The sequence below is a fragment of the Vidua macroura genome, chromosome 6 (assembly GCF_024509145.1).
Source record: "Vidua macroura isolate BioBank_ID:100142 chromosome 6, ASM2450914v1, whole genome shotgun sequence".
Taxonomy (NCBI): Eukaryota; Metazoa; Chordata; class Aves; order Passeriformes; family Viduidae; genus Vidua; species Vidua macroura.
Genome location: NC_071576.1, coordinates 31,038,121 through 31,060,307, shown reverse-complemented (window position 1 = coordinate 31,060,307; position 22,187 = coordinate 31,038,121). Strand labels below are relative to the sequence as shown.

The window sequence follows — 22,187 nt, the reverse complement described above, 5'->3', positions numbered from 1 at the left end:
TTTTTTTTTTTTCTATAGCACCACTGAATAAACTCAAAGCAAATACTGTATATGAACTTTCTTTTATTAAATAAAGATTTGTAATATTTCAGGTATTCTCTTAGGCTGTACTAACAACAAGCCTCCTCCACCCCATGGATATATAATTAAGGATCACCTCTGTGTAATTTGTTAAGATAATGAAAAATTGTACTCATAAGCAATGAACATCATTTTAACACTGGCAACCACAAAACAATTGCATCAAAAAATACACTGTCTGCTCTTGGGATCCTTCATCAGTAAATTTCACTGTGGGTTTTTTTAATTTTCAATAAATTTAAATTCAAAGGTAATGCACTGCCCTCTAAACAATTTACGCCATATTAAAAACATTCCTAGTATTCTGATATTTCAGAGGTCTCTTTAGCCATGGCATAGGTTAAGAAGAAACTACGATTGTTATTCTGCTGTAAAATTCTCGGAGTAAACAGACAGAAAAATGAATCACAATGTTGATTTCTATCAATTTAGTTGTCTTCACTGTCACCTGTATAATAGGCAACATTTTCAGATGCCTCATTAGGTATGACTGACTTCCTTCTGCACCATGTTGATCTCTTGAAGATGTAAGGCTGTACTGTTCAATAAAATGTAAGTTACTCCAAATGGATTAATACACTGTCTTGAAAATACATTCATAATAATGAATTCAATTTTCAGTATCCTATTTTTGACTCAGTATTCCTGAAGGGGAAAATATTTCAACATTTTCTGAATAAAACTCTTCCTAGTTTAAATGTAAGATGATACAGCGAGAAGGTACTTCTGAATTCATGCTCCTTTATAGGAAAAAGATAAACATAAACCATAAAAATAAGCCTTTCTGGTCCCTCCACATCTCCCTTTACAGTGACTTCCCATGCTCGCAGCCATAAGCTCTCTTTCTGCTGCCCTCTCCGATAAACCTGCCGGCCTGGCTGCCTCTCCCTTCCCATGCAGGTCTGATCTGCGAGGCTGCTGAATGCAGACACTGTACTGCACTGTGAATGGACAGCCAGGTATTTTATGAATGGAGCTGATCACGTGCTCCCAGCACCTCCCCGAGCTGATATTTCCCACATAACTGTGTCAACAAGCAGTGAACAGTACATATTAATACAGCAGGTCCTGGAGACCTTCTGCCGCCGGCCGCGGGCCGCAGGCCGGCCCGCAGCCCGGGAGCAGCCACTTCGTGCGCTCCGCAGGGCAGGTTCCGCCGCAGGTCAGCAGTGGTGACAGCAATTCTTTTTCGCAATTTTTTTTTTTTTTTTTTTTTTTTTTTTTTTTATGAATGGAGATTGTGGTATGCAAATGAGAGCGATTCACAAAAAAAGGAAACATGGCGGCGGCGGCCCCGGCTGCCGGCCCCGCGGGCGCCGCGGCGGCTCCCCCCGGCCCGGCTCTCCCCGGCCCGCTCAACGCTGCGGGCGGCAGCGCCCGAGCCCCGCGTCCCGCCGGGCTCCGCTCCCCGCGGGGCCCGGCCCGCGCCGCTCCCCGGGGACCCGAACGCCGCGTTTGGGGAGCGCAGGGGAAGGTGCGCAGGCTTTGCTCAGAAGAAGGCAGTGAAATGGGAAATCCATCTTTCCTGCCGGAGGAGCCCCGTCGGTACCCTGCCTGTCAGCTCGGCTGCTCCCCGGCCGCTCACCGCTACCTACAGATACAATGGGCGCAGCGCTCCCTCCCCACCGCCATGGCCGCGGCCGTCACCGCATCATTCATAAAACGAGACCGAGCAAACACCGACATCGCAAATCGTAACGCTACGGCTCAGAGACCGCAGCAATCAACTTTAAACTTCCCGATCACAAGAAAAGTTTCAAAATACTTTATATTCCTGGTTCAACGCCATAAAGAACTCGGATGTTTTCCAACAAGCATTTACCGCCTCCGACCCAAATGTATTTCAAAGACTGATTACATGCAGGAGAATACAGCCGCACACACACACACACACAATCTCCTCTGGATTTCCTCCAAACCAGTCACAGCAAAAATTTTAAGAGATCCTTGAACTATCCCTTTCCTCTCAGGGGGGTGGGGAGGGTGAAGGGAAGGGGGGGAAAAGTCCCAAGCGCTCATTAAAAGAAAGGAAAAAAAAAAAAAAGAAAAAGAAAAAAGAAAGGAAAAAAAGGGCTTTAGGGTAGGTTTAAACTGTATTTACACTGACTGACTCATCCAATTAAAATTCAGGAGCAGTTTCCTGCAGGATGAAGCTCCCACACACTAGTTTCCATGTGAAATATCTACAAGTAATAGGATTTTATCAGAGGTAGTAAGTGCCGACACCTCTCTGGGCATTTCAGACCTATCCTCCCCCTCCAAGACACCATCGTTACCTGCACCGTTTTCTACCGGGCTTTAACTAAATCAGGCTTTTCTGGCCGGCGGCTCGTAGCCCTTCCAAACCAAGCTCCTTCACAAAGAGGGAGCTTCTGGGCTTCCATGTACGCGAGCAGAAATGCGCAGTCCGCGCAGGGGGAGGACAGCACACGTACGTGCGCGGGCAAAGGCCCCGCGGGGCGCGGAGCCGAAGGGACGCGTCGAGCCCCATCCCCATTCCGATCCCGGGGCGCAGGGGAGGGGGAGCACCGCCACTTACTCGTTAGAAGTCGCCGTCTCTTCGCTCATTTTCTCCTCACCACGATCCGACAGGCACACGGAGCAGCACCGATGCAGCCAGGGCGCAGCCAGAACTCACCAGAAACTTCACCATTGTTACCCCCGGTCTGCCGCCCCCGGCCAGGGCACGGGCCGTGCGGTGAGTAAGGGAGGGGGGGCGGGGAAGGAATAGGAGAGCGGTCTTTATCCTGGAAACCCGAAATCCTGATGTCCGGCGGTGCAGCGTATTTCCCCTGTCTTTGGAGACGATGAAGACGGTGGTGATGGTGAAGCAAACAGAAACAAAACTCACGGATCTTCTAATATTGAGCTGCTCCCAGTTAGAGGGGAATAGAGTTGTGGAGACAAGGGAGGGCTCCCCGCCGCAAAGAGCTGCACCGCACCGTCCTCCCGCTGCAGCTCATCTCCCGCTGCAGCCGCCTTCGCTGCTGCCCTCCTCCTCCTCCTCCTCCTCCTCCTTCTCCTCCTCCTGCTGCTGCTCGGCCGCCTCCCTCCCTGCCCGCCCGCGCACAGCCGGGGCAGGCGGCGGCAGAAATTCCTCCAGACACCGGAGCCGCCACAGGCCGGGGCAGGCGGGGAGGGAAGGGGGAAAGGGGGGCAGAGAGGCTCGGCGAGGATCTCCCACCCCCTCCAAAGCGACGCCGAGCACTGCGGAGGGAGGACGCGCCGGCCCGAAGGAGAAGGCTGGCGACGGGGGGAGGGAGGCGTTTTAAACCAGCCTGGGGGTGGGAAGGGGGGGGGACGGCGGAGAGCGAGGATGCGTCACGGCTGTTTGTGTGAGGAGAGGCGCGGGGAGGGAGGGGGAGCAGAACTCCCAGGGCTAGAGATGAGCCCCCGGCTGCAGGATGAGGGGGAGAGGAGGGAGAAAGCCCGCGGGGAAGTTCAGCGGCGGCGCTTCCCCCCCGGCAACAACTCCATTAGCGGCCACTGCCGCCGCCTCGGCTCCTCGCGGCCGCCCCCGCCTCCTCCACACAGGAAAACTGGGCGGAAGCGTTGACTTCAGGCTCCTTCCGCCGCCACAGCTTGATCCAAAATAACCACGGGGGAAAGGGAGGCGGGAGAGGAGGGAAGAGCGAGGGGAGGAAAGTAATCCCCTTGACCCGCGCCCGCCACCGGACGGGCTCGCGCCGCCGCCCTCCCCGCGGCGCCCGGCGCTGCCCGACGCTCGAGTTTCCTGAAAGTAGTTCCCTCCCCCTGGCGCTGCCTCACGCGCTTCCCGGGGAGCCGCCGCCGCACACGCACGCACGGCGCCGCGGAGGGATACGCGGGCTGCCCGCTGCCGCGCTCCTTCCTGCTCCGAGGGCGCGGGGCCGCCGCTCCCGGGCCCGGCCGGCCCCGGCGCGCCGCCCGGTCGCTGCTCGAAGCGGGTCCGGGCAGACCCCCGGGGTCGCTGCCGCGGGCCGGGGAGGGCGTCCCGGGAGTGGTGGGAGGAAGCCGGTGGCGAAGGGCCCGGCTCAGGCGCCTGCAGCGGCTGGGGGCTCGGGGCAGGCGCGGCTAAGCGCCGGAGTCTCCGCCTGCGGGCCGGGCTCCCACTCTTTTGCTACTTTTTTAAGCCGGAGTGAATGTAGCCGCGAAAGCGCGGCCGTCTCTGGGGAGCGCGGGGGGCTTGGTGAAGCGGGTCCCCCTGCCCGAAAGCTGCTCCGGGCGGCTCCTCCCGGCGCGGCCGCCCTCAGCCCCCCGGGCCCCGCTGGGACGCGGCGTGGAGCGGCTGCACTGGCGAGCCGAGGAGAGCGGTCCGGCAGCCCGGGCTGCGCTGCTTCGAGCGGTGCCGTGTGAGACGGTGCCAGTGTGCTCTCCGGAGACGTGGAGAGCGGGGCCCTTTTTGTAATTATTTCCGTAAATGCGGTTCTAAGGGAGTGACGGCACGAGAGGGTTTGTGTAAGTTTGAGTCGTCCCTTTTTCTAAATGCACGCTGAAATGGAAGCATTTGTAGTTGATTTAGGTAAAGCAGTGAAATCAAGAAGCAGCAGCAACCAAATCCCTTTTCAGGAACTTACATGGTAAATGTGCTGCTTGATCTGATGAAAAAGTGGAGAATAGCTGCAAACCCGGAGGACTCAAAAATCATGAGTCAGACAGACCATCAAGTAAATTAAGTTATAATAAAAGATTATATTGTGGTTTTGTCTTTCGGTTGGATTTTTATTTCTTCCTTCTTAGTCTTTGCATGCATGCTTGCCAAGTGATATATTTCATTGTCCAAGCTTCATGGAGAACCCAAAACATAGTGGTGCTGCTGCTGTAAGACGTCACTTTCCCAATGCACATTCCATTATACCAGGCTTCCTGTGTTCTTCCTCACTTTTTCACAGCTACTCTCTAAGAACCTTCTCTGTCAACTGTGATCCCATTTCATTTTTTCCTGTAACTGTGAGATTTTTTTTCCCCTGCTCTGGTGGTACAATAGGAGTGGCAATGACCTGTTCTCTCTGAAAAAGATGGGGCAAGCTCCACTGGCAATAATAATGTGTCTCATTCCCACACTACTGTTGACTGACTTTTTCCCAAGAGGGAGAGACAGGAACATGGGAAATCAGGAGAAGGAATTTTCACCATTTCAAGGGAATCTGGAGTGCCTCACATCACTGAAGGCCAGATTATAAACTTGCATTATTTGTTTGAATGCCCAGGGCAGTATTGCATTTATGTAGCATTTTTGTTAAGGAAATAGTTCCTTTTCACTAAGCAGATACAGTTTTAGTCAGATTTTTATTTTGTGGAGTGGTTACTTAGAGCATTGTAAACAAAATATATTTTTATTTTACCTAAAAGGCAAGGAAAGGCATGTTTCATTTCTAGATAGTTTATGTTGCAATATTCCCAGGGATCGAAATTCCATGGTTCTATAAAAGGGTTCTACCATAAACTTAATGGTACAATTACAGTAAACTGTTATCATGCTTTATCTGATAAAGACACTAACATGTTTCAAGCAGCACATATCTCAAACCTGCAGTATTAAAGTTTGCTTCTTTATCTAGAAGGCTTTGAGGGGAAAATTTCCAGTTGTTTTGTAAACGTATTTTTTTTTCAGAAAAGTACATTCAAAAATGGAACAGTTATTCATGGCATAACCTCAGCCAGATACTAAACATTACAAGCACACTTTTATATAATTTTACAATTCACATGAAAAGTGTTTAAAACTTGGCTATGGCCACAATATAATATTCTACTTAGCAGTAAGAATACTTTCAGACAACTTCCTGTCTTGTGACTGGCAAGTTAATGTGACTTCCTGCTAATTTATTTCCCATTTTCTTTTGGCTTTAAAGTCAAATTATTTAACATTCTGTAAGTTGTTGTTTTGATTAAGATAAGTCAATTTACATGAATCTGTACAAGAATGCTCAAGAATAATTCAGTTTGTCTGGTGGTATAGCTCTATTCATTGCATCTGAAGAATGAGAAACAATGCTGATAAGATAATTAATCTAGGTGTGTGGTTTTTATGCTAATTCCTTAAATATATTTAATATAAAAATATTTTCATAGCGACAATTCAATAAAATGAACTGGTTTTTAATATACCACAAATAATTTCAAATAATTTCAGTCTCCTTAAAGGTTTCATGAGCTTCTTTGTTAAGAATAAAATGTGTATTCAGTTGTCAACTGAAAAATGTGAGACTTATCCTGGGCTTCTATTTTTCTGTGTGGAGGTAGTAAGGGGAGAAGGACCCACTGCTTCTTCACCTGTGGTAGGTCCTTCGATTTCTGCAAGCAGTCTCATGCAGCAGTGTGTGAAGCAGAGATCTTGCAGTCAGTTTCCCTCCCTTTACCTGAATATCCTAAAGAGGACAGAAAATCTGCTCTGATTTGCGTCTCGATTCTGAAATCCTGTTTGTTTGTGTTCCTCTGTCCAGGCTAGAAAGCTGGAAGAACACAGTCCTGGAGTACTGGTATTATTTTGCTGAGCAGCAGCTGGTTTCACGGCTTTCCATGTTTGATTCTTTTGAGCAGAATTAAGTGAACAGGTGTTTTCAGTGCAAATAGTTTATTTCTGTAGTATGTGTGAGTCCTGCCTGTGCAAACAAGGCAGAGGCAAGTTAGGCATATATGTCACCATTCAGACACCTCAGACAACTTACTACATTTTGTTCCCACCACCACATGTTTTGGGGCCTTGTCTTTGTAAATTCTGTGCCTCTTTGCTTTCTGTTGTTAGAATCTGGACCATTTAAGTGTTCTGAGTTGAAATTTGGCCACCTTCGCTATGACTTGGAAAAGTTACCTCTAAAAAGGAAAGCTTCTATTACTCTATTCACTAGAGCTGCTGAAATGTACTTACTTTTTGGTGTGGGTACAGAGGTGACTCCTTAGCTAGAGACAAGATATGCTCAGTATGGAAAAGGGCAAGTGAGGTTAAAAATCATTATTTCTTACATTGCGTTTGATGTTTTCCTATATCAAATACCTCTTAAGTTGCACTTCACAAAAACTAATTTATATGTCAATGCCATTGCTCTGCTGTAACATTTTGATAGCTGTGGGACTTTTGAAATGAGAACTGGGTAGGCAACCGTTACTGCTAAAGCAAAATGAAGGTAATGTATATTATTAGGAAACCAGATAGCATACAAGAAGAAATCTGTGTGAGTGTAGTGGACTGACCCTGGCTGGACACCAGGCATCCACCAGAGCATCCCTGTCACTCCCCTCTGCAATTGGACTGGGGAGGGAAAACATAACTAAAGGTTTGTGGATTGTGATAAGGTCAGAGAGATCACTCACCAAATACCATAATGGGCAAAATATGTACAAAACATATACATTTGGCCCAGTCTTCTTATTCACCATTCCTTGAAACAGTTCCACATGTGTCTGTGACACCTCTGATGAAAGAGGTGGTCAGGAGTGGCCACGGAGTAAGCAGGACTCTGAGTGTGTGGCAGAAGAATTATATATGGATGTATTATGGAGGTTAGGTTGCATAATTCTGATCTGCATGGCATTCACATCTTAAAATCCATAATAGGATCAGTGGAAGTTAAGTAATGCAATCCAGATTAGTCAGTCATTGCAGAACTTAAGTGACCAATTAATAGCTCTAAGTCCTAAATATTAAAGTTTTGAACTCTGCCTCCACAAAACACCGTGATGCTTATGTTTGTATACAGATGCTAATGATACTTTTACAAAAAATGAAAGTCAGATGGATGTTCTGCCATTTTGAGGAAAATTATTAGATCATTTGGGAATTTCTTCTGCAGTAGCTTTCATTCACAATCCTAGTGTGAGATAAAACACTGGGTGGTCATTACACACATCTTAATAAGGATTTAGCTAAACCGAGCTGATTAAATCTATATTAGTATATCAGCAAAGTCAGATTTTGTTAAGTTCTAAGCAGGAATCCTGTTACCGCACATGGGATAAAAAAATCATTTGTTCTACTTGATGCTACTGGCTCAAAAATTGTTTTCTGGCAAGATACAAAACAATGTTAGAGTTAAATCCTTATCAATTCTAATATATTAAAGATGGATCTAACTCATCAGAATATCAAAGTTTCATAAATTACTCCAGTTTATGATTTGCAATAACCCAGAACTATCTGGATAGAAATTACTGCTACGTGTTGGAAAGATGGAGACCCAGGTGGGAGAATGGGGAACACATCTTGTGATGTTGATATGGCAGATGTGGTTGATGTGCACAGCAGTTGCAGTGGTGATCTGTGGTATCAGTTCAGGAAGTTTATTCTATCCTTTTGGAGCATGCTCACAGGGTGCTTTGGGATTAGTATATGTTTGATTTTGGTGATATTTTACATGCTTTAAGGTAAGGCCAGTTAGGACAGCATTGCTACTAAAACAACCCCACCTTCCTCCTCCTCTGTTCCCTTCCCTATCTGGCACCTTAGGTGGACCAAATATCTGTGTGTTGGGCAATGTACTTCACTGGGATGTTCACTTAGATTACAACTAGCGTGGGAAAACCACCCTGATTAGTCTTTCAGTATTTCCAGCTAACCACGTGACTAGATAAACACTCACACTCGCCCAAGAATGGATAACATGGAGAAGGGAGCAAGAAGATGGTGACAGTGCAAAACTGCTTTTTATGGAGGCAGTGGTGAGTTGTGCTAGCCTAAAGTGTAGCTTGGTACAAAATTTGGGTAAATCCAAGGAAGAAAACAGACTATTTAAGTGCATTAAAAAGGCTGCAATCTCATTTGTTCACAAATGGTTATGCTAAGAAGTAATTTTTCTGTGAAGAACATGCTAAAATCTTACTTAGAATATTGTTCTTAATTTAATATAAGCTTTCATGTGTTTCTTTTTTTTTTTTTTTCTGCTTTTTGACTTGTTATGATCAATAGTCACCTAGAAAATCAGTTCTCAGGATCTGAAAACTGATCCTGGGAATCAGGATCCAAAGGGAAAAGGGAACCAAAGGGAAAGCCCCAAATATATTCAGAAATTACACTGGTACCTGCTGGCCAGCAGCTGGGGACAGATTAATTGCAGTCATTTCAGGCCATATGAAATAGAAATAGGAGACACATTTCTATACCATATGCAGAAATGCCCTGTCTAGGGGAAACTGTGGCCTAATGGACTGAACACAGAATCACCCATCAGCAGTCCTGGTTCTTCTCCCAGCCCTGCAACCCTGTTTTGTGCAGTCTTCAGCAATTCATTTAGAATATTTCCAGGGTTTGGTGTGATGGAACAAGAGTTTGCAATGTTGTTGAAGAGATTGCAGCTGAGATGCTGTGGTCAGTTTTATGCAGACTTTTAATTCATTTCAGGGCACAGATGGGTAAGTTTCAACTTACCACTGCAGGGAGTTCAAGCAGACCTTTTTTTTTCAGTAAAATGATCAAGGAGCATTTGCACAACCATTTAGTATGTTCAGTCATGAGGAAGTAAGTTCCTACATCACTTGACTTCCATGGGAGGATAATTCTTATTCCACCCTGATTTCTCTCACTTCTAGAAATGAGAATGGAAATATCCACTCTATTTTTAAGGGTACCTCAGATATGCAAACAGATACATAACTCTCTCAAGCTCTTCTGATCCGATAGAAGCAGAAAGAAATCAGGAATGGATAAACAAGGTCTGAATGGAGTGTTAACTCAAGTGCAAGTGAATATTGCACATAGTCCTTGCTTTAGAAAATAGACTGCACAGTGACAGGATAGCAAAGGGGGAACTTGCCTTGTACCACTTCAGGTGCCCAGTTACTCCAATATCTTCTTCCACCATGCTTATTTTTGCCATTTCATCAAAATAATTTAGTTTAAAAGAATGTTAAACCCAGAGACTTTCTGCACTGTACTTATTTTCCTACAAATAGTCTTGTGCTGCAAAGCAATATGATGACTACTCTATGTGCCCTTATTTCCAGAAGCCACATAGAGTTGTGCTATATTAACTAATGACATGATTGTGCGATCAAACAAATTAAATTTAATCATTATACATGCATGCTGCCTCTTGGAGAAAAGCTTTAACTTGGAGAAGTATAGCAAAAATCTAAAACACCAATACAAACTTATTTAAGAACCAAACATCCTGTATAGATGAGTTTTTTGGTACGTATACTGCATGTTTCCATTCCTATGTTGTTACTGCAACATAGGAATGTTCCATTCTTACTTCTTTACTATGGAGCAAATTCATCCTTTTATTTAAAAAAAAAAAAAACGTATTTAATCTAGAGTAGTGGAGATTATGAATATTATTTTAGAATTGTAGTCTGCTTCAGGTCTGGGCTATTTTTAATTTAATTTGCCTAAGACTTTTTTTTTTTTTTTTTTTTTTTTTCCCAAGAAGAACTTGAAGTCCTATTGCTTACTTCCCCAATTCAAGCTCATCATGTGTAACCCTAAAAATTCACTGCTTCTAGTTATCAGCACTGGAATGTATTTCTGGTTTAGTGACTAGCTTAGAGCAGACACTCGCCTTTTAGATGGCCAAACAAACTCTACTTAAGAGTACTTTCTATATTGTAAAAGATGATCAGGCTGGCAAATTGGTATAATACTCTAGGGTCTCTCAGATCCTCAATTGCTCTGATGTCTCTCAGTTGAGAAATAAAACAAGGTCTTGATTAGCAGTGTTTATTAAAAGCCCTGTGGCACTTTTTGCCCAAGCTGACTATAGATGGGTAATCACATCGAGGGTTACATAACGAAGATAAACATTTCATGGCATTATAAACTCTCCTGCTGTGAAGCACAAGCCACCCACCAACTGCCTGATTTTAGGAAGAACCCTCTCTATTACATAAGTGTTCAGTATGGGGGTTTCTTGCACCTGCCTCTGAAGCATCTGGTACTTGTCACCTTCAAAAACAGGATTCAAGACTCAATGGACAACTAATCTGAGCCAATCTGGCAATTTTTATGTAAGCAAAGGCTCTTTGTGACAAGGGGACATGTCACAGTTCTCACTGATATATGTGCTGAGTTCCCAGGGCTATTTAAAATGTGTATTGTATGTTCTTCCTTAAAAGTTCATTTTTAGGCTACTTGATACAAGGTAATATAGGAATCGCTGTACAAATGTGTGAGTGGGACTGTATTCATATGTGTGATTGTGGGTGACTTTAAAGTACATTTCTGTTCATGAAGAAGCAATGAATTGCTAGCAGAGAAAGTGGGAGTACTATTACATAAGTTGGAGTTATTCAGGATATCTTTAACTCATTCTCATATGCTTGTGCATTTTTCTTCTCCTTGCAGAAAGTGCAGAACAGGTGTAACTATTTAACATCGTCTGTATCTCACCCTAGATTCAACTCCTCCCTAGAGTGTTAGCGTGGATTCCTGATTGCTCTCACAAGCAGATCACACAAATGTTACCAAAATGCTTGTGAAAGAATTTACACAATAAATTTGTACCAAGGGACTTTATCATTTACAACAAGAAAAATTTTAGATATCTTTTACTGAAGTAACATTTTTTATTTCAAAGCAATCTGCAAAATATGAATGGGAAACATTATTTATTAAGAAGATGTATTGGGCTCTGGGATGGCACATGATCATAATAAAATCAACTGATTTTCTGTCTAGGCCATATTTAAATTTCACTGATGTTTCTAGGAGTTAAGCTCATGCATACCTCTTTGCAGTTTTAAGATAGTGTAACTTGCTATTAAAACATGTCTAAGCATTTCCTAAATAATAGTCTTGTAGTGCACAGCAACACTGACACATTTTATTGTGGGGTATTAACAAAACTGTATCTAATTGAAACATAATAATCTTTAAAAAAAAAGAGGCAGCATTAGATGCCGTATACATGTTCCTTAGTAATGATATTTAATATTTTAAACATCAGTTTAATCTGAAACTCTCCAACCAATAGACTTCTTGGAAAGCTCTCCAAACATTTTCATCCATTGCTGTGGATTCCAAATGTATTGGCTCTTTGTCTTTTTCCCGGTTGCACTGATTGCAACTGTCACTGAGTCACACAGCTTGCTTTGGGCCTGCAGCCAAGTTGATTACAACAACAACTTGTAAACCATAAAAAGGTAGTCTTGGATCTCAGAGAGATATAGAGAAACTCTCAGAGAGTTATAGAGAAAAAGGACACAATCCTTCCGAAAAAAGACCGGACTCCATAAATACTTTTGCATTGTTTTCTCTACTTTCTCAAGAATAATTGAGTTATCAATGGTGAAATTAATTCTTTTGAGACATCACAGTCAGCTACAAATGGAAAGATGTTGAAGCTGTCTGTAGTCTGTCAGATGTTAAGGCAGTACCTGTTAGTGAACAGATCACAGATACACAAGTTTAGGGACAAATGTGCCAAAAAAATGTATTAGTTCTTTTCAACATATTTCAGTGTTACATGCATATGACAGTAAAATGCCTGCTCAACAGCTCTCTAGGAATATTTGACTTCTCCAGGGTTTAAGCAATACAACTAACAAATTTCTTTTTATAGTAACGTTTTATACAATGGATGGTAAACATACCAAATAGGAAGGAATTAAACTGTTGGCCTTTGGGAAACCCTGGAAAACACTGTATTTAAAATAATATCACAACCTTTTTGGACGGCTGAGTCCCCATCTTACACAGCACAGCATGGCACACATGAATCATTTGAGCAAAAATAGTTGACTTCCAGTATTTTAACCCATGTATTTTATTTGATTAATTCAGTGGGGTTGGGTATGTAGATAAAGGATTAATGGGTTCAGTTACTCTGCTGAAATATCACTTTAATTCAAAAATGAAGTTTTGCATAGATAGCTAAAAGAATTCTATAAAGTAATAAGGACAGAAAAACATTAAGTTAATTTACATGACTCTGCTCACATGAGCACCTAGGTTAGATAATTTCTCTGTTGTACTGACCTGTTAGTGTTAGAACAAACTCTTGTGTTAGAACACCCAATGTGTTTCTCCTCCCTAGTTAGTGGGAAGATGGTCTCTCTCTTCATTCCCTAATTAAGAGAAAACATCATAATATCCAGCCTAAATCTGTTCATTCAATCTATTCAGATTATACCCAAGTGTTCTTGTGACAACACTGTCTGCTACCTTAAATAGTTATTTCCCCCCTTGATATATTTAGTCCATCATGACATCAGTCCCCATATTCTAGATGAACCAGACCACAATCTTCTATTGTCTTCTCATATGCCTGGCTCTCCATTTCCAACACCAGTTGAACAGTCCATCTCTGCAACTACTTTAGCTTGAATTCTTTCTTCTTGAACATAGAATTTTGCAGAACAGTTCATATGGGTGATTGCCGGGGTTCTACACTAGTGGTACTAATCCTTCCCTATCCCTGATATAGCCTATTAATGTATTTCTCTTTTTCTTTGGTTATGGCAGATTGATAGCTCAAATACTTTTGTATCCAGTTGATGTTTACATGTCCTCCTCCTGGGTGTCCTCTAGCTAAAAAGCTTGGATTTTACTGTAGAACTTTTGTTCTTAGTTTAAAAATGCTTGGTTTTAATGTTTGAATTTCATTTCTGCTACTCCAGTCCCCAGAGTTACCCAGTTTTTCTGGTGCAATATCTCCCTTTGTTGCCATTATTTTGCTTTGTTAGTCCATCTCATAAGCGCAGCTGTTTTCAGTGACATCTACATCCATCCAGATGCAAACAGGACTAATCCAAGAGCAGTGCTTTGGGAACTCTACTTGCTGCCTTTTTGCAGCTTGATGATTTCCTTTCAACAATTGATGAGAAACACATCTGCAGTTTGTAAGGTGGCATGGAGACCACTGTTCCTGCATATATTTTTAAATGAGTTTTGAAGCGGCATTTTGTAAACAGAAGAAGTAGAGACAGGATAACTGGTTGGTTTTTTGGTTTTTTTTTGGTTTTTTTTTTTCTCCCAAAGATATTAGAATTATCATTCAAGGCCTTAAAGCTATTTTTGTCCACCAAATTTCCCTCTGCTACCTCAGTCTGCTAACATTTGCAGGCAATTCACTAGTTTATATGAGAGCATTTTAACAACTTCAGAACAATTAAGGGCAAATAAACAGTATTAATATTCAGATTAAGTACAAAGAAATGTGATCTGATTTTGAAGCCTCATCTGATTTAGAATTCTGATTAGAAGGCACCAGAAAACCTTCAGCATGTCTCCCCTTTCATCTAAGGTTGATTAAAAAACTGTGGAAGTAAAACTAAATGCCTTTGTGAGAAAGAAGGTTGTCAGGTTCATTCAGATCCAGACATTCAAATGTGTCTTGGAACAGTACGGCAGAAACCATAGTTAGTTTCAGTTTAATCTGCAAACCACAGAGCTACATCAGAACTAGCAACAATTTATATAATTCTTTACAGTTTCATTATACAAGGCAAGACATAAAGAGTAACAACCCCTATCTGCTTTCTCTCATTCCTTAGGTTGTAAACTGTTTGAGGTAGGGCTTGTTTTAAGATTATTCTGTTTCCATAGTGCTTAGAAAAATGGGCTCCTTTTCTTAGTTGGCACTATTGTAAGAAACACCATTTCTGAAGAAGTATGGACAAAAACTGCCCTGTTGTCAATGAATCATGGATAATAGTAATGCTTTACATATTTCCTCTTAGCCTCCACATTCTGTAAGGATAAAAAAAATCTCCCACTGTAAATAACAAAGTACATGTATTTGCTGTACAAAGAACAGTGTTCAGTTAATTTAATGACTAAATCCAATTCACAAGTAAATGAAAAAAATAGTATGGTTTTAGAAACTATTTTTAATTATTTCCATTGCACATACAGCTGCAACATATATGATATGACATTCCTATATCTTTGATCTTCCCTGAGAAGGGAATTTTAAACCCTATTCTTGATTTTCTGAGATTGATTAAAATGCTTCAGCACAGCTGAATTGTGCAGGTGTAAATTGTCTGTGTGTGGGAGGAAGAGACAGAATTGCTTCTCTTCAGCCTGATCTGACTTACACTACAGCAAACAGCCTTTTCTCCTTTATGAAATGTGTGGTAGTTAAGAAGCATCCTGCTCCTCTTGTGATCTGGTGTACTGACAGAGTGTTTCCAGTTATTCATTCTAGATGGAAATGCAGACAAGTACAATGAAGAGCACATGGCTGGAAATGTGCTCTGGGTTTTTGGTTGAATTCTTCTATTGCTAAATCAATCTTCTAAATGCTTGTGAAGTACCCTCATTTTTAAAATGTCTTTCATACACACACACCCACACACACACACACACACTCATTCATGGACACACATGCATGTATAGCCATGCACACATACACAAGTGTGTGCACAGATACACATACATATATATATGAACACATATCTCGTACATGAATCACAATGAGTCAGGTTGGAAGGGACCACAGTGGGTCATCTGGTCCAACCTCCATGTCATCCTAGAGCACATGGCACAGGATTGTGTCCAGACAATTCTTGAATATCTCCAGTGAGAAAGACTCCTGTTCCAGTGCTCAGTCACCCACACAGTAAAGAAGTTCTTCCTCATAATTAAATGGAACTCCTGTGCATCAGTTTCTGCCCATTGCCTCTTGTCCTATTCCTCAGTCAGCACTGAGAAGAATCTGGTTCCGTCCTCTTGACCACCTCCCTTCACACAAGGTTGCTTCTCAGTTGTCTCTTCTTGAGGCAGCCTATCCTCAGAAGAGGATGTTCCAGCTGTTTCTGGAAATTTATATCTCAATTGTTCTTGAAAAATGAAGCAGTTCAAAATTAATAAACATTTCCAGCAATTTTTCTTCCATGACGTTATACCTGCCTGCTAGGCTCTCATGCTGCTGTCTCCGGTTCTCAAAATCTGGGCTTCATTGCACTGCCATTGAATGAGCATGTACAGAATAATCCAATGAGGAGTGGAAGTCCAATCATGTTTGCAGACAGAAATGGGAGACACCTATTATCTGTCTATTGCCTGGAATTGGCTAGGGAGACTAGATTGTGAGTGAGACACCTAAGTCATCAGAGGCCCAAGGATTATGTGTTGTATATTTTTTTTCTGCTATGATTAGCCCAAGGTTGTACTGAATCTTTGTGGTAAGAGCATGAATTGATTCTAGGTCTCTTGATTTCACTCTGATATGTTAACTGCACGTTATTCTGCTGTTACTAGAAACTGTGTACCTGAAAATTCTGCGTATCTGAGATTGCTGGGAACTGTTATTTAGCTTGACTGGCTATGCATCAATTTAGAACAGTAAGAGTGGGCATGCTAAAAGTGGATTGGTAAAGCATTTTGGGAAATTAAAAATATAAACCTCAAGAGAGCATCAAAGAGTAAAACTTTCTTTAAAGTCAATGGAGAAAGCCGCTGACTGACAAATATTTTATACAGAAATCCACCTAGTGTGCAAAAGCAAATGTTAATGTAAAAGCAAATAACTTTTTTTTTCAGTCATTGGACTAGAAATATGCTGTGCTGAGGACACAGACTCCTGGTGAGCTGCAAAAGGCCATCCAGTGAAAAATACTCTTTGAGCATGTTCTTTGGACTCTTGTCTTTTAGATTACCAGCAATGAAGTCTTGAGATACTATCTCTTTGCTGTTATACCCTCCTGAATCAGCATAGTAATTACCTCTCTTAAAATAAAAATACCATCTGAAAAGCACTTCTATAAACATTGTTCAAAACAGATAAAGAAAGTAAGTTTATCTACAGGAATGAGAAGGAGTCAAGCAAAACAGTCATTCAGCACATTTGTTTATTTTTTTGTCTCTGATCTCCTAAAACCATCAGAAAAATTTTGCTTCATATTAATAATGATCTGGTAGGATAAATGATTTTTGTTAAAATTTTTTAAAGTGCAGGAATAGACAAAATGGGACAAAGATAGTGCAATAATCAAGGAGGCCATTTTTCTTGATCTGGTGCTAAATTTCTTACTACTTATAAACTTTCAAAATATTGCTGAATTTTGAGGTGGAGAACTTGATTGCAATATGTAGCAATAAGCTTTTTCTAGCTTTTATTACTTTAGCATTTATGTAGCTCACATTGACTGCAGCAGTTAACTGGAACTTTCAGGCTATCTTTCTTTATGGCCTATTGTTCCTGTATATATTTTCAAGTTCTACGACTCATATGCGCCTATTGTTGGGAATTTTCTGTGCTTCACTTTATTACTGATCTAACAAATATTACAAACTTCCAAATATGCATATGTTTACCTATACAGTTTCAGTTTTTGCTTTTAGAAATGCTGCTGTATGGCTTATAGAAGGTTTGGGATTAAATTTCTGCCTGGTGTGAGAATGTAAAATTATATTATTGAGAAATATAAGCTTATGGCAGCCATTAATATATATGACATGTAAAGAAATCATATTCTTCTAGATTACAGGAAACAGTCTCTTTGATATCTGTCAACCCAGCAGTACAAGGGATGTCTCCAAAGGAAAGACACTGTTACTGAGAATAGATAGTTTTGCAATAATTTGCTAAGTAACATTCTCTAGATCTCATGATTTAGATACATGGCAGTCCTGAAGCAGTCTGACGTTGGGACCAACAACTTGAAGATTTTGAGAATGCAAAAGGAGCTGCCTCTTGCCACTACTAATCATCTGAACATTTCAGCTGCATTCAGCTGGGTTCAGCTAAATCGGGATGTCTGTCCTTTAATCTTTCCGCATCGCATTTTCCTTTCTTTAACCATGTCAATGCTTTTATTTGATTTTCCATTAGAAATAGAGTTTTAATCAATGGCTTTCAAGACTGGGGAGTGGCTGATATTTGCTTTGGGATTACCTCAAACTGTGAGACCATTACGATCTCCTATGTTGGCCACGAGCATATTTCACTGATCATATATGCTAGCTACTGTATAGTGATTGCTTCTATTAAATGAAACACATAGAAGAAACTTTGCCAGCATCTTAATGAATCTTCTGAGAATGATTCTCTTGTGGTTCAACTGCCTTGCTAAAGCTCCCAGATCTTTCATTTTCAAATCTGCCACTTACATTTCCATAAACTTTTGTCATTAGCTCGCAGAGTAAGGTAATGAAATATGAAGCCCAAAGTTTGGTGCATGCTTTTGCTTTCCAAATAACACAAAGATTCTTCAAACACTATAGACCACAGAAAATTTATTATGCAAGTCAAGCTATTTTAAATGAAAAAAAAATCAGATAAAAAAAGGCTGTTGTACAATTATATATATTTATGTTTCAAATGTTCTCATGGAATTCAGAAACACAGAATAGATGCTGCTCTCAAATTACTCACAGGATTGCTATAGAAGTCATCCTGCTATTCTTAGAAACAGTTCTGAGAACATTTCTTTTGCTGCACCATCACGAATAAATCCTACTTCATCTCAAAACCCACAGAGACTCAGAAGCTCTTTCTGTGCCACCTTCAGATGGATCAGGATACCCCATTCCATCATTGGATGAATCACTTGGTCTTTCCAAGCAAGATTGTTACTAACACATAACTACCACCCAGGTAAAAGAAATGGTGCTCTCTCCTCTTACTGCTGAGCAGATAATAACCAGCTGGAAAAAGCAGTAGCAGGTATCAGGCAATACACAAAAGGCTAGAAAGTCAATATTAATCAGCCAATGTGATGAAGAGCTGAGCTGGAATAGTTTTCTCTAGCTTCAAATAATTCTCTTTAATATTACGTAGGAGTCTCTTTACATAAATCATGGTTCTCAGGCTGCACCTCACAAATATGATCAGCATTTAAAATAAAATCCCTTTCAATCTGACTGCAAATAATATTTTAAGGAGAGATCCCCTATAGAAGATCAGACTAATTCTACTCCTATTTGTATCTATTTGAAAGCTTTATTTTTAGATTTTATACTGTCCCTGATTTGGCTTCACACTTTTCTGATTTTGTGTTCTCTTTTGCCACCCATTTACCAGTTTTAGATATTTCTCTCCCTTCTTTTTCTGCCCTTTTCTTCTGTGAGTCATTCTTCTATGTATACTACACATCCTTTTTCTCAAATGCATGTGTCTGGTAACTCATATATGGAAACTAGAATTGGTGAAAATTGCAGTAATGCACCTGAAAAGGCTACAAAATATTAAGATTTTCATAGTGGTATCACTGAAAATTTTATTTTCTACTTTCAGTAGACTTCCTCTGCAATGCATTAGTGATCTAGTATATTTAGCATGATATATGAATCTCTCAGGTTTTGTAATGCAAAAATACATGAGTAAACAAGTTTTAAGGACCAGGAAGAGGAATTATATCTTCACAGAGAACAGAAATGTTCACTAAGACTGGCAGGTTCATATTGATCTATTGGACTATCTGCATGAGAAAGCCTTCCCTAGTAAAACCCTGCAATCATACAGCACAGAATATTCCTATGAGGCATCTGCTTGGGGTTTATTTTACCACTTCCATGTTGTGCTATTTTGGCATGACCATCATTAGGCTTTTGAGGTCTGAAACAAACCTACAATAAAATGCTATTTTTTCAGTATAGTTATAAAACACTCACAGCTTGAAATCCATCACTGCCTCCTCATACACCACAAGTTAGGAAATAGTGTGGGATCACATTTGCCTGTTGCTATTTTCTTAATGTAATTTGATTTTTTCAGCTTTTTTAAAACTTTATTTTTTTATCTATTTATTTTTTATTTCTATGTATTTCTATGTGTTTTACTAATACAATCCTTGTATTTTTAATAGAGGAGAATTAGCTACCAGAAATTAACACGCAAAGAACTCTTCAAGATATATGAAGATAAGGCAAAAAAAGAGAGAAGTCTGAGGAGAAGAGTGTTACATTCTTTGAGAAGACAGTAGGGAAACCTACTGGCAAAATGTAGTGCTTGTGCCCATTTCTCTTACTCTCATTTGAAAGAGATGCAGTATTAGATGCTATCTGATATTAGAAAACACACAAACACAGATCTACATATGCAACTAATTTAGTCAAAGGGATGGGAGGGTGACTGGAACATATCAAATGCCAAAACCAGACTTTGCCACAAGAAAAAGTGGAACTGGGAATGGAGTGGGTAAGAAATTTAGTCCATATGGTTTCATTATTGATGTTCAATGTCTTTGTCATCTGCTAAACACAGGGAGATGCAACTTGAAGTATGGTGTCCTGGTTGAACTGTTTGATGGCTCCTTTCCCCATATTTTTCTTTAAAGAACAATAAATCACCAAGGGCTACTGCATAACCACATTTCCTTATTATTCAAGTAGAGGCTGTACTTCCCGTCACATCCAAATGTAGCTTGATATAGAGCAAATGGAGAGTAGGACGAGAAAGCAAGGAGTGTTTCTTACTGTGGAGTAAGATTGGCTGTGGCACTCAGGGGAAGGCTTTAAGCAACATCATCTTTCTTTTGATCCTGAAAAAGATTCAGCAGTAAAACCACATTGTTGTTGCAGGTATCCTTGGATCAGGGTAAGCGTCCTGCAGATGGGACACGTGCACGACACTGTGCTGAGCTTGTCCAGGGAACGTAGTAGGAATTGACACGTTTAGGGAACTGGGTCACGCAAGTTCTAGGAAATGGACCTTGCAGTTATGCAGATGAGATATTTTCCCACTGACCAGAAGTGTTTTCTATATCCCAGATTCTCTTGGATTATAAAATAAGGATATTGGAAGACAGGGACAGACCCTTTGTTGCAGTTCCTCTTGGATCAGGATGGAAAAATTAGCAGGAAGTACAAAACAATATAGAATTCATGTTTTTAGCATTCAAATAGTGCTTTAATAGTTAATACCATTGCCATTAGTTCTCATCGGCTAGAACTTTAGCTTGGAAGTCATGCAGCACAGCAACATTACCAGCAGTCTTTTAGTTGGGATTCAATTTGGCACAGGATTGCAGGACATAGGATGGAGGGGCCATGGGGCCTGGCTGGTGCACTACAGCACAGGTGTACAGTGAAGAGCACAGAGCTCATGCTCCAGGTTGTCTCATTGTTATTCTAGTGCTTTATCACAGTGGGACATGCTTTTCCCCACTATGAGAAATAAATTTAAGTCACAGTACTCTTATTACTCAAGTGGGATGAGGTATACATGTTTAATATTAGTGCCAGCATTTTTGGAAAGCATTGTAGATTGTGTTTCCTGCTGTGTTCAGAATTCTTATCTGTTCAGTAAAAGAGTTTCTACCCCTGTCCACTCCCCTAGGCAATCCCAATTGCCAATTTACCAGCCAAAATACTCCAGATCTTTTGAGCATCTTCCCCTTAGAAAAAGGCATATCAGATTTAGTGCCAAGCTTCTGCTTGATCCAGTCACACATTTTGATCAGACTTTCAGAATTGAGTAAAGAATTAAGTACATTTCTTCTAGTATTCATTTTTAGTGAATTATTCAGTAAGTCTAAAGGAGTGCGCCTTGTGAAAGATAACCTCCCCCTCTGCTGAACCACATGTATTAATATTGAAGGAGCCATCTAAGTTAGACTCAGGCAGATATGATTATTATACAGGTTTTTTTTCAGGTACACCAATAGCGAATATCTCCACTTATGGGCAAGAACATTTTAATGCACAAAAGGATTAAACCTCCAATTGATGTTTACATGAATTTTACCAGCAAATTTAACAAGATCAAGATTAGGTCTCAAACAAGCCATTTAAAATCTAAGCAAATGCTTTTTTACTGCCCAGATTTTTATCATGTCTATGTTATTGGTTGCAAGTAAGTTCAAGTCAATGAAAGAGCAAGTATCTGTCATTTAGCTCTCTAAGAAAGGTGCTTGTATATAAGCTGCAATTTGCACTGCCTCACTTCAGTAAAATCTATATGAGTAGCTCTCATCAAGTGGAGCTATACTGTGCTCCAGAGTGGTCTGATCAATTGCCAACTTTAATTTCCAAATCAAAACTGTTTATTAGACATTCAAGAGCAAATCTATATGCACGCAAAAGCCTGATTTTTAAAGGAACTCAAATGACTTAGAAATAACCCTGGTTATTAGGAACAAAAATAAACAAGCCCCCCAAACCTGAAGTAGAACGTATGTTCCCAGGCTGAAATTATTCTAAGTTTGGAGAGAAATTTAAATATTGCCTATAATTTCATGCAAAGTGGTTAGAGTATTACCATTACAGTTCCAAATGTTTGTCATATCTCTGCATGAGTGTAATGACA

At 41.0% G+C, this 22,187-nt stretch overlaps 1 protein-coding gene and 1 long non-coding RNA gene across 2 annotated transcripts in view; one reads left to right on the top strand and one right to left on the bottom strand.

The window, feature by feature from the left end:
• Nucleotides 1-3,803, bottom strand: part of SPRED1 (sprouty related EVH1 domain containing 1) — a 59,042-nt gene extending 55,239 nt beyond the window's left edge. The window contains exon 1 of the mRNA XM_053979876.1: nucleotides 2,621-3,803. Within this exon, the coding sequence (XP_053835851.1) occupies nucleotides 2,621-2,649 (29 nt within the window). The 5' untranslated portion in view covers nucleotides 2,650-3,803. The remainder of the gene's footprint in view (nucleotides 1-2,620) is intronic.
• LOC128808584 (uncharacterized) overlaps nucleotides 2,694-22,187 on the top strand; it is a 42,662-nt gene continuing 23,168 nt past the window's right edge. The window contains exon 1 of the long non-coding RNA XR_008437497.1: nucleotides 2,694-2,779. This is a non-coding gene — a long non-coding RNA (uncharacterized LOC128808584). The remainder of the gene's footprint in view (nucleotides 2,780-22,187) is intronic.